Genomic DNA, 12,923 nt, shown 5'->3' with positions numbered 1-12,923 from the left:
CATGGGGTGGGTGAGCAAGAGGAGGTTGTGAGTTCCCTGTCACCAGGGGCACTGAATGATCCCTTGGATGTATTGGGAGGGGATCCTTGTGGAGCTGAAGAAGGCTCCTATGCCATGCCATCAAGTCCCTGCCAACCCTGAGAATCTCGGTGGGTGCCAGCATGTGGGGCTCTGGCTGAGTCTGGTGTGGTGTGCAGCTGTGCCTTTCCCCTGTGACCCAGTGCATGGCATCTCTATGCCCTGCACAGCCTGGAACCTTGGTTCCATGTATCACATGGAAAGAGCACATGTGAGCCACATATAGATGTCTGTTCCCCCTCCTAGGGACCAGGAGCTCCTTCGTGCCCTGTCCACTGACCCTAGCACCACCCCCAGAACTTGGCACAGGGTTGGGCACCAAGGAGGCCTCAAAAGGAAATGGATGAGGCATAAATAGGCCATATAGGGGCATAGCTGGTGAGCCTGGGGTCCTTACGTGGGAGGAAATGCTGGGTATTGTGGTTTGAGTGGAATGAGAAAGGAAGATGGAACAGATGGAGGGCTGGGGAGGTCAGCCCAGCCCTCACGTGAGGGGGGCTGTGAAGTAACTGGTTTGGAAATGAATGAGATGTAGATGGGTTGTCAGATATGTGCAGGGTCAATGGCTGATTCAACAGCTTAGGCCCCCACCAGGAAGAGGAGTGAGAGGAAGATCAGAGACAGACAGGGCACAGTAGAGTGGAAGTAGACAAAGCAGGGATGGCCAGACTGGGGACAGGCAGAGCAGGGGTGGCCAGACTGGGGACAGGCAGTGAAAAGACAGAATGATGATAGTCAGCGTGCTGCTACAGGCAGTGGTGATGGCCAAATCAAAGCCAGTCAAGTCAGGAAATAGATGAAATTGGGATGGACATAACAGGATAAAGACAGAAAGAGTATAAAGGGAAATTGCAGGAGTGGGACAGACAGAATAGGAATAAACAGAGGGGGAGGAAGGAAACAGACATAAACAAGCACCTACTATGTGCTGGGCATTGTGCTCAGTGCTTTACAAATATAATCTCATTTGATCCTCACAATAACCCTGGGAGGTAAATGCTATTATATTCCTCATTTTATAGATGAGGAAATTGAGGCAGACAGAGGTTAAGAGACTTGTCTAGGATCATACAATCAGTAAGTGTCTGAGGCTGGATTTGAACTCAGGTCTTCCTGACTCCAGGTCCTGTGTTCAATCCATTGCACCACCTAGCTACCAGAGTAAAAACGGATCTATCAATCAGTAAACATTTCTTAAGATTGCCTATTACGTGTGCTAGGTACAGAGAAGGAAGCTAAATAGAACAGGGTCCAAAGATAGACGCACATAGTGGGGTGACTGGACATTAGGAGGACCAGCCAGACCAAGGACAGAGAGGGCGCTGTCATGCACTGCAGCAGAGATAGAGAGAATAGGAATGGATGGATGGCCCGGGACTTGGAGGAACAGTCTCAGTGGGGACTGAGAGGAGAGATGGGTGAGAATCAGCAGCAGGACCAGAGCTGTTGGAGCCACCTCGAGCAGGGCTGGGCAGCATCGGGGGCAGGCATGGGCCTAGAGAAGGTAAGGAAGGCATCAGGACCCATGAAAAGAGTGCCAGCCCTGGAGTCAGGTTCAAATCCTGCCTGTGTGGTGGGCCTCAGTTTCCTCCTCTGTAAATTAGGGGGATTGGACTGCATGGCCTGAGTTACCTCCTAGCTGCTTTACTGGGAGTCTTGAACTTAGCCAAGGCTTGAAAGCAGAGTCAAATCCAGAGTCTTTGACTACATCTGTCCTTCACAGCTGGCCGGCTCCAGGTGTGCTCACTTTCCCTGTAAGGGGAAGAGGGGCCAAGAGCTGAGAGCCTCCTGGACCTCGTCGGCCCCTGGCCTGCTCACCAGCCCTGGTGGGTGGGACAGGGGACCAAGAGCCATCACTTGCCTGCTTCCATCCAGGGCAGACCACAGCTGAGGTCTGGGGGAGTCACCAAAGGGGGAGTGAAGCCCACGTCCCAGGGGAGGGAGAGATGCGGCACAGGGGTCACCGGGGTGGCAGCTGGGGTCATGGAGGACCCCATTGAGGTCACAGGGATCACAAGTTGGTGGGGGGGTGGACATAACCGGGAGGTCATGGGGTCAGGTCTCACTCCCCCAGTGCCTTAGCTTTTTGCTATAGACCGTATTCTGATGGCAAAGCATTTCAATGGGCCTGGATGCAGCCCAGAAGTTCGCTTTCATGGTTGATCCTTTCAAACACAAGGTGGTGGGTGGTATTTGTTTCTTCTTTAATTTCCCTAGTAGTGAAGGTGATTTTGGAATCAAGGGACCTGCGCCTGACCCGTATGACCTAGATGACCTTGGGCAAGTCTTAGCCACTCTGGGGCTTAGTTACATACTTTATAAAATGAGGGGGCTGAGTGAAATGGTCTCTAACGCCCCTTCCAGGGATGTCCCCTTGAACCTAGTACAAATTCCAGGTCTGACATTTACTATCTGTCTGAGTCACTTAATTCCTTTGAGTCTCAATTTATTCATCTGTAAAATGGGATAAGACTATAATGATGCCTCCGAAAGAACTCCCCGAACCTTAAAAGACTAAAGGGCAAGGGAAGTCAATTCCATTCATGTTCCCCTCCCCAAGCAGGGGCAGGAGGATGACAATCCCAAACTGATCTGTGAGAGCTCGTATGAAAAGACAAACATCCTTCCCCTCCACTCCCCTCCCTGACTTACACGGTGTTGCCAGGCTCACCCTCCGCTTCAAGCAAAGGGGACCAACAGTCCAGCAATCTCTGAACAGCCCCTCCCCAGGCACACTGAGAGAGTTATGAGTGCGATCATTTATCAGTGCAGCCATCCATTCATGGATCATCTACTGTATGCCAGTGTCCTCATCTGGGTGAGGTAGGTAGTGGGGGGGGGGGAGACAGAGACAGAGACACAGAGAGAGACAGAGACACACAGAGAGACAGAGACACATCCACAGAACATTTATTAAGAGTGTACAATGGGGGCAGCTAGGTGGAGCAGTGGATAGAGCACTGGCCCTAGATTCAGGAGGACCTAAGTTCAATTCTGGCCTCAGACACTTAACACTTACTAGCTGTGTGACCCTAGGCAAGTCACTTAACTCCAATTGCCTCACCAAAAAAAAAAAAAAAGCGTACAATGTGCTGGGCACCGTGCTAAAGTTGGGGATAGAAATGCAGAAATGACAGCCCCTTCCCTCAAAGAGCCTCCTTTCTAATGGGGGGCAGGCCACCCAGAGAGGGGCTGGAAAGGAGGAGCTTTGCGGGAAGCCTGATCCCTGGGGTCAGGAGGTGAGCAGGGTATATTCCAAGCCTGGAGGGCAGACAGACTGTGCAAACATCAGGGACAATGTCCTCTACAGTGACAGCTTGGATGGCATGGCGAGTTCCTGAAGGAGACGGATGTCTAATGAGCCTGGGCAGGTTGGCTGGAGCCAGTGGGAGAATGCTAAACAGAGGCCTTTGGACTGGGCCAAGCAGCATTCCATGTTGGTGTCTGGACCCCCTGTGCAGTCTACTGAGGCCCACGGATTCCCTTCTCAGAATTAGAATACAGGAAATGGCAAAGGATGCCAACTTTATTAAAATCAAGGTTCAATTTCTTCCCCATCCAAGCTCCTGGACCCCAGTTGGTTGAGAACCCTTCTCCCAGAGGCAATAGGGAACAACAAAAGAGGGACAAGGACTTTTCCAAGGTTGACCAACAAGTTGGGGGTGGGGACAGAGCCTAGAACAGAACCCAAGAGTCCAGGCTCCCATGGCCAATTTTCCCATCCTGCCTCTCCAAGGACATCTGCCCCACTCCCCTTTCCCAAAGGAATACATACACATGGAGGTAGAATTTTGGACTTGGGAGTCACGGAAAAACTGGATTCCAATCTGTCAACATTTATTAAGCACCTACTATATGCCAGCCACACTGTGCTGAACACTGGGGACATGAAAGAGGCAAAAGATAGCCCCTGCCCTCAAGGAGCTTACAATCTAGCTGGGGAGAGACCAGGAGCGAACAAATGTGTACAAAGCAAACTATATATGAGATAAATAGGAAATCCTTAACAGAGGGAGGGCACTGGAATTAAGAAGGGTCAGGGAAGGCTTCCCATCAAAGGTGGGATTCTAGTTGGGACTTAAAGGAGGGAGGCCAGAGGGGTCAGTGATCAGATTGCAGGAGGGAAAATGTTCCAGGCACGGGAGACAGCCAGAAAGAATGCTTGCTGTGGGATCATGGACAAATCGTTTAATCTCATCGTGCCTCAGTTTGCTCAGCTGAAAAATGGGGAGAATAATGCCCCTGGTCAGCCAGTGTTGGTTACTGAACATTTATGAAGTGCCTACTGTGTGCTAAGCTCCCTGTCAATCACTCTTTGGTGGCCCTTCATAACCTGAGCCCCCTCCCCCGACATTTCCAGTCTTCTTACACCTAACTCTAGCCCCTGCCTCCAGGGTTGTTTGAGACTCAGATGAGACTGAGATGGGAATTACTTGGCAGACTTGGACAGAGCCCCAAGTGTCAAATATATGGCTGTTATTATTGTTAGTCTGGTCCTGTCCATTTCAGGGCCTCCCAAGGCACTTCTGCCGCTGGCCCTGGGGTTGTGCCCTTGGCTGGGTGGTTGGTTCTTGGCATCAAGCACTTAGCTCCCACCATAGGAAAGGGACCCCGGCAGGCTTCCTCCTGGAAGCCCCCTGCTGAATTCTGGCCCTTTCTGCTCAGGATCCCTCCTTCACTAGGGCTCCTCTCTCTAGTGTCCTGCCCCTGTGACCACTGTGACCTCTGACCTCTAAGTTTTTCCAGCTTCTGTTCCAACCCCCTCCACCAATCTCCATTTTACCATCCTCTCCAGTCTTGTGCTGAACTCAAGTGCTTCTGGGCTTGGGTTTACCTGGACTTGGGCCAGAAGGTCCTACATCTGTCCCAGTGTGCTTAGCAACACATACAGGGGTGGGTGGTGGGTCAGGAAGATAGTGGGGAGAAAGGTGGAGCCCCAAGGTGGCTGAGGAACAAGAGCCTGGGAGTGGCAGAGGACAGAATCTCCCCCAACTCTAGTTCTTTCCCTTTCTCATGCCAGGTCTCATCCCCTAACTCTGGAGGGGGCTTCAGGCCTCCTTGTCTGAATCAGTTCCCAGGCCAGAGCTGGAACTAGGAAGAGGCAAGCTAGCCAGTTTCCCAGGCAACCATGCCAAGGAGGGGGCAGCAAAGGGGGCGCAATGTGACTTTTTATAAATGTACTTGCCCTGAATGCCAGCAAACTCCTCTCTCTATAGTCTACAAGTCTTTGTTTTGCAATAAGTCAATTTGTGTTGGTTGGAGAAAAACCTTTAAAGATTCCAGGGGAGAGATTCCAGGGGAGAGAAGCAGCTAGGTGGCACAGTGGATAAAGCATCAGCCCTGGATTCAGGAGGACCCGAGTTTAAATCCGGGCTCAGAAACTTGACATTTACTAGCTGTGTGACCCTGGACAAGTCACTTAACCCTCAGGGGACAGCAGCACTCAGGAGAGACAACATTTAAAACTGTTGGAGATCACAGAAAAGCTTTGGCCGAGCTCTGGCCATGGTCCCTGAAGATTTACTCATTCTCTGAGAGACCCCAGAAGAATTCCTAGAGGCTAGGTTAGAAATGGGCCATACTGCCCCCTCCATCCGGCCAGTCATTAGAATGTAAACTCCTCGAGGGTGGGTGAGCTCTCATTTTTTGGTGGGTGGTCAATAAATGTTTCTCCTTGGTGTTGTCGTGTATAGGAAGAGGGAACTAGGGGGTATGAGTGGACAGAAGGCTAGACTCAGAGTCAGGAAAACCTAAGTACCAATCCTGCCTCCCTTCATTTGTGGTCTTGGGCAAGTCTCTATCTGCAACCTCTATGTGCCTCAGTTTCCTCATCTGTAAAATGGGAATGATAATAATAGCACTCGCCTCACAAGGTTGCTATGAGATGACTGCAAAGCACCTTTCAACCTTAAAGTCCTAAAGGATGAAGTTGAGTAACTTTGGGTAGTTCACCCTGTGCCTCATCTTGGTCTGTGAAATGAGATAGCCCTTTGTCCTGGGCACCAAGAAACTATAGAAGAGGGTTCTGGATGGAAGGCTCAGGCAGCAGCCCCCTCAGTGGCAGAACTACCCCCCTCAGAATTTCTGGCCCAGGATTTCTTATGTCACCAGGCACAAGTTAGAACTATGCACTTTATCCATATCTGTCTCTTGAGTCACTTCCAAGGCAAGGGACCTGTTCTCATCCAGACCCCATCCCCAGGTTCTAGGACAGCTGTTTTTCCAAAATCTCTGCCCCTCCCTCCCACATGTCAGTTTCTGGTGAGAGGCCCTCCCCTAGGAGAGAATCCTCAAGAGTCACCTTCAGCTCTTCCCATTCATCCCCTTCTGCCTCAGCTGCCAAGTCCTGGGGCTTTTCTATTGACAACATCTGGAACACCTGGATCCTTTCTCACAGTCATGTCTACAGTAGACTGTCATTGCCTCCTAATTGTGCTCCTGTCTCCAGTCCTTTTCCAATCCATTCTCCGAAGATTTGCCAAAATAATTTACTCAGGCAAATAAATGTCTGTCACTGAACCTTCACTGGCTCCCTATTGCCTCTGGATAAAAACCCACATTCCTCAGCCTGGCCCTTCAAGATCTATCTCCAGTTTCCCTTTTCACATTACTTATCTTCACACTCCCTGTGCTCTAACCAAACTTCAAGACTAACTATTCTTCAAATTCAACATGCTATCTCCCACCTCCACACTTTTGCCCAGATCCTCCCCCATCCCATCTCTGCCTGATGCATTTTTTCTTTTCCTTCCAGACCCAGCTCAGGTACCTCTCTTAAAGGGTCACTCAAGCTTAAGGTCCCCAACATTTCCTCAATTACCTCAGACCCCTCTGAACCAGACTCTCTCTCTCCCCTAAATTTGTTACAGTTCTAACTTGTAGGCTTCACTACCTTCCCACTTAACTGTAGTCAATTATAACTCTAGTTGACCAGAACTGTGTACCCAAGGATGCCCAGCTGACTGATCTAGGGCTCACCAGCTGTAACCGGCAGAACCAGAGGGAATTTCTCACTGGAGTACACCCATTTGTCTGTGAGGGTGTGTGTGCGTGTGTGTGTGTGTATGTAAGTGTGTCTCTGTGGGGAGGAGTGGTGTGTGTGTGGCCACGCATCTCCTCTATAGGCTGGGTAGGGAAGGACTGTGGATCACCATAACAACCAAATTTGGTCTATGAATAATCTCCTCAGGACATTGACATTTCGGCACCTTTCCAGGTGTGTGTGTTGAGGGGGAAAGGGGGAGGAACGGGACTGAGGCACTAGGTAAGGTCAGCCTGCCTCTGCCTCCTTTGGCAGCCAAGGGAATGTTACTTCCCTGATAAGATGCTGGGTAGTGTTCAACCTTGGCCAGAACAGGGCCAACAGAGTCCTGTGACCTTCTCTGATGCCCAGTGCTTTTCCCAGTCTGCTCAGCGCCCTCAGTCAACAAGCATTTATTAATTGCCCACTCTTTGTCGGGCAATGTGCTAAGCCTGGGGAGACAAAGCAAGTTCGGGCTCTAAGGAGCTCTCAGGGTCCCCCATACATGGCCAGTCACTTCCAGCTCCCCTTTTCTTCCTTTCCCGCGCCCCTACCCAAACTGCCCAGCTCGGGCACCACGCACTCCACGCAGCCTCTGGCAGAAGCACACAAGTCTGTGAGGCCTCACACCCCTCTACCACCCCCTAACCGGCTCCCTCGCGCTCTCTGTCTCTCTTCCCAATCGGCCAGCCAGGCAGACAGGGGTCCTCACCCCCACACCTGGCCAGCTCCCCACGTGGATGGCGGGCCGGGCCTCCAGCCCCAGCCCCAGCCCCAGTCCCATAAATACTGACCCAGCAATGAAAGTCATTAATAACGGAGCGGGAGCCGACTGTGCTCACACGCTCCGTCTTGTCCGCATCCGTCCTCCCGGACTTCTCCCTTCCTCCAGAAGGAATTCTAAGCTGGGATGGCCCCGCACCCCCACCCCCACGGCTCTGGTCATTAATGGGCTTCTGCCCCGGCTCACAGCTGCCGCCGCAGCCGGACTCCGGGGGAAAGGGGGGGGGTGAGGGCCGCGGTCGGCCGTCGCGCACCCCCTCCCCCCCCCCCGCCGGAGTTGGCGCTCGCCAGCCGCGCGGGGGCCGTTTAAATGGGCCAAGTTGGAAGAGCGGCGGCGGCACCGGGGCAGCCGCTGGGGCCCGAGTCTCCCAAGTCCCAGTGATCGGGTGCGTGTGTGCACACGCGTGTGTATGTGTGTGCGTTTGGGGCAGTAGGAGTATGTGCGCTCCGGCCCGGAGGCAGAAGGGAGGAAAATGCTAGAGGCCGGGGCTGGAAGGGCTAGGGCGAATTTCCACTGTCCGGGCTCGGACCCGAGTGGGGCCTGAGAGGAAAGCCCGCGGCAGGGCGCCCGGGTGGCTCGAGTTCCGTGAGCGGCGGGGCCCCGCGGGGCTCGGAGTTTGGGGGCCCCGGACCGGGGGCAGGAGCCGCTGAGCTCGGCGGGTCGATCGGGGATCAATAAGTATTTCCAAGCAGCACCATGTGTCGGGCTGCAGAGCCCGCGTCAGGATGTCAGGTCTCGGGCCGGAGAGGCGGCCCAGCGAGAGGCACCGCAGCGGCTGCAGTAGGGGCGCCGGCGGCGGCGGCGGTAGCGGCGGCGGCGCCGGCCCCGGGGGCTTCGGCGCACTAGCTCCCAGGGCGCGGGCGCGCTGCTGGGGCAGCCGACTGCCGGCGGGCGCCTCCCGCCGCCGCCACTGCCGCCCCCCGCCCCCGCCCTCGCCCCCGCCCCCGGAGCGCCCGAGGGGCCGCCGGCTCGAGGTAGCCCAACTCCAGCCGGAGCTCCGAGCAGCAACAGCAGCAGTAGAAAGAAGAGGAGCACGAGGAGGAGGAGGAGGAGGACGACCGGGGGGAGGAGGAGGAAAACCGGGAGAAGGAGGAGGAGGAGGAGGAGGAGGAAGACCGGGAGGAGGAGGAGGAGGAGGAGGAGGAGGAGGAGGAGGAGGAGGAGGAGGAGGAGGAGGAGGCGGTAGACAAGTTGCTCCCTCCGAGCCTGAGGCTGCACCCGGGTGCAGCCTCGGCACCATGCCGGCCGTCAAAAAGGAGCTCTCGGCCAGGGAGGAGATGGCCCTGGCCGCCTTCAACCAGCCCCTGGACGCGCTGCCCGACTACCTGGCGCCGCTGGCCGCCGCCGCCGCCATCCCCATCCCGGTGCCCGTGCCCCTGACGGGCCCACCCCCGCGGGGCTACGAGCCGCTCTTCGCGCCCCCGCCGCCGCCGCCCCCACCGCCGCCCCCGCCCCCGCCGCCCCACCTCCACCTCCACCCCCCGCGCGCCTACCTGAGCCTGCCCCGGGCGCACCGGCCGCTGCCGCTGCCCCCGGACGAGCTGGCGCTGGAGCGCTTCTCGGCGGCGCCCGACTTCCAGCCCTTCCTGGACCACGGCGAACCGTGCATCGAGGTGGAGTGCGGCGACAACCGGGCGCTGCTCTACGTGCATAAGTTGTGCCAGGGGAGCAAGGGCCCCTCCATCCGCTACCGGGGCGAGTGGCTCACCCCCAACGAGTTCCAGTTCGTCAGCGGCCGCGAGACAGCCAAGGACTGGAAGCGGAGCATCCGCCACAAAGGTACGTCCCCACTCTGGGACCCTGCGGAACGCACGGGGCTCCCCGGCACGAGGGGGACCCGGGGACCCCTCCGCCACCTCCCTTGCCCGGACCAAAGGGGGCGCCCTGACCTTGGCCCTGCGGTGGCCCGGGGCCCGGCTTGCCCCCAAGAGGGCGCTGCCGAACCCCCCCAGGCCTGGGATACACCCTCCACACCCCCATCTCCCCACCCCAGACATGCACACCTCACTTCTACACTCGCACAACCCATGTCTGCCAGGCACCAGGGTGGGCCGAGGGCGAAGGATGCAGGCGGAAGGACCGACATCTCCCCCAGTTTCTGAGGTTCCTTCTCTTTCCATCCCCCCCCCTTAAACTTTGGGAGAACTCTGTGCTTAAGCAGGGAGAGAAACAGTGAGGGCTTCGGAAAATCACCCCAGCCTCCGCTTTCGGGTTCGGGAGGGAAGGGATGTACTGTGTGTCTGGGGATGTGACAGGGGGAGGTTGTGTTTGCCTGGAAATGTGTGTGCCAGGGTGTCTCCGGGACTGGCAGTGTGTTTGAGAGAGACAGTGTGTCTGTGGCACCGTGTGTGTGTGTGTGTGTGTGTGTGAAAGAGAGAGAGCGAGAGAGAGCGTGCGCTTATGTGTGTGTGGGCTTCTCTGGGGGGTTGTGTGCCTGCGAGCCTAGGAGTAAGACTGTGTACGTGTTTGTGAGAGTCTGTATCCATTTGTTTGTTTCTGTGTGTGTTTGTGGATGAGACAGTGCGCTTGTGTGCGTGTGAGTGTGTGTGTGTGTGTGTGTGTGTGTGTGTGTGTGTGAGCGCGCTGCGGGGAGGGGACAGGCGGCAGCAGCTGGGAGAGTCGGGGCGGGGAAGGGGGGGGCGGCGGCTTGTGAGAGCGCGCGGGGTTTCCCGGAGCACAGTGTGGGCGGCCAGAACCCCAGTCGGATCGGGGAGCGGCGGCCGAGGAAGCCTGGGGAGCGGGCCAGGACGCGCCTGTTTGGGTGGGGGGGGGGGGCTGGCCTGTCGCCTACACAGCCCAGTGAGTGCGGGCGCCGGGGGTCGAGGCAGAGTTAGAAAGTTGGAGGGGGGCGACGATGGCGCAGCTCCAGAGAACTGCTGGCTGGGGAGAGGCACCCTACGGCACGGGGAAGGGGGTGCAGTTCAGCACTAGGGCGGAGGGATCGGGAGCAGAGTAACGGAGAAGCGGGAGCTGGGGCCCCCGGCGGGCTGCGCGGAGGCGGAGGCGGTGGAGGAGCCGGCAGGGCGCTGGGGGCGGCAGACTTGACAGCTCATTAGCTGAGCAGGCGGGAGGGGCAGCCCCGGGCAGGAGCCCGCAGGGGCCGGGGCGGGGGCGGGAGCCGCCTAGCTGCAGTCCTCCCCCATCTCCTGCCAGCCTAGCTGCCCGCGGGCTGGTCTCCTGGGTTCCCCCGGGAAGCCCCGCTGGGAAGCGGCTGAGCGTTAGGGGACTGAAGGCAGGCGGGCGGGTGCGCTGCGGGGTTAGGTTTCAGCAGTCTCCTGCCGGATTGCGCGCAGCTAGGGCGGGGCGGGGCGGGGAGGAGAGGGGGGGGGACTCGGCACCACACCAGCTCTGGGGCGGCCAGCCCTGGGGTCTGCGCCTTGGGCCAGGAGGAGGGGGCGGGGGACGGGGGAAGGCCGAGCGACGGGAGCGAGGCGGGGCCCGTCTAATTCTAGCCAGAAAGTTGGCGTGAGGTACAAGGGAGGGTCTGTGTGTCTGCGCCCTGCGCATCTGGGGTGGGGTGGGGGGGAGATGTGTGGGTGCCGGGGGTTAGATGGGGAAGACCGTGTGTGTGTGTGTGTGTGTGTGTGTGTGTGTATGTGTGTGTGTGGTCTGTGCCAGGCGCAGGAGGTCTGAGTGTGCAGCTTTTCCTTCTTGTGGGGCTGGGCGTGCTTGTGTGGTCTGGGCCCTGGCTGCTGGGGTGGGGTGAGGGGGTGCATCTGGGCACGTTCACAGCTTATATACCGTGTGTGCCTCTGGGCATGTGTGTGTGCTCTGTATGACTGCCTACATCTGGTTGTGCACATCTGGGAGCACCCGGGCCTCCCTTGGAGCATGTGTGTGTGTGTGTGTGTGTGTGTGTGTGTGTGTACCCAGGCTTTGTGTGGGTGTGCATCTGTGGCTGCTTAGCAGGCCATGCCTTCTGCATGTCTGTACCACTAGCCGCTGTCCTCCTCTCCCGGGTGTGATGGGGTTCTAGGCAGCATTCAAACGGAGCCATCCGTTTAGGCTAAACTCAGGTCCCTAACTTCCCCTCCTTTATCTGTACACTGATCTTGCTCTTTCCTGCCTCCTGATCTCACCTTCCCTCTCTCCTTTTTTCCTTTCTCTCTTGCTTGCATTCAGGGAAAAGTCTGAAGACCCTTATGTCCAAAGGCATCTTGCAGGTTCATCCTCCGATCTGTGACTGCCCCGGCTGTCGAATTTCCTCGCCAGTGGTAAGATTCTGGGGACAAACTGGGATTGAGCATCTTTTCCCACACAGCCTTGCTTTTTCTTGGTGACTTCTGGATCCCAGGATCATAAACCTGGAGCTAGAATGTACCTTAGAGGCTTCCCAGTTCTACCCTCTCATTTTGCAGAGAAAATGGGCCCAGAGAAGTTAAGTCACCTGCCCAAGGTCACACAGTTACGTTAGTAAGCAGATTCAAACCCAGGTCTTCTGACATCAAATCCATGAGTTTTTTTCACTCGTGTCCTTGGATAGAGAAGGAAGCTCAGTCCTGTGAATCCTTTCTAACCGGGAAAGCATGAGGCCTAAGAATTCAAAGGGTTGAGTCCCCTTAGAACCCAGAGGCAGACACTTACTAGCTGTGTGACCCTGGACAAGTCACTTAACCCCAAAACAAAACTCAGAGGCAGAAGAGGCTTAGAGATCAGCTTGCTTATTTCTACTTCTCTGCCCCTGCCCACTTTAGAAATGGAGAAAATAAGTCAGGCCCAGAGAGGGGAAAGGACTAGATTAAAGTCACGGCAAGCAAGTGGCTTCCTTCTTTGAAGGGTGGTGGTGAGAGACAGCATCTCTGGGATAATGTCAAAGTTTGATGTCAGTCTCTTCCCCTACCCCCACTCCCAGGTCCCCAGGCTTGCAGAAGGGAGCTTTGGTAGCTGGGTGAGCCATCAGGGTCAGGATGGGCACTGTCCCCAGACTTTGCCGGTCACTGGGGCCCAGGTTCAGGACACAGTCCTGACAGGCAGCTAGCCCTTCTTCCTCTGTCTCCAGAGGAGCGTTGGGAGACTCACCCCTAGGGGCTGAGACATTTG

General features: G+C 56.4%; 1 protein-coding gene across 5 annotated transcripts in view; it reads left to right on the top strand.

Moving 5' to 3' along the window:
* Positions 1-9,121: 9,121 nt before the first annotated feature.
* SAMD11 (sterile alpha motif domain containing 11) overlaps positions 9,122-12,923 on the top strand; it is a 43,396-nt gene continuing 39,594 nt past the window's right edge. For 2 of the 5 annotated variants that reach the window (XM_043995837.1, XM_043995836.1), the window contains exons 1-2: positions 9,122-9,662; positions 12,006-12,097. In XM_043995837.1, the coding sequence (XP_043851772.1) occupies positions 9,122-9,662; positions 12,006-12,097 (633 nt within the window). Of the gene's footprint in view, positions 9,663-9,924; positions 9,987-10,563; positions 10,683-11,288; positions 11,354-12,005; positions 12,098-12,923 lie in introns of those variants that run through there. The other 3 variants (XM_043995839.1, XM_043995838.1, XM_043995840.1) reach the window with 3 other exon arrangements.

The sequence above is a fragment of the Dromiciops gliroides genome, chromosome 3 (assembly GCF_019393635.1).
Source record: "Dromiciops gliroides isolate mDroGli1 chromosome 3, mDroGli1.pri, whole genome shotgun sequence".
In the NCBI taxonomy this organism is placed as follows: Eukaryota; Metazoa; Chordata; class Mammalia; order Microbiotheria; family Microbiotheriidae; genus Dromiciops; species Dromiciops gliroides.
This window is presented reverse-complemented; position numbering and strand designations above follow the sequence as displayed.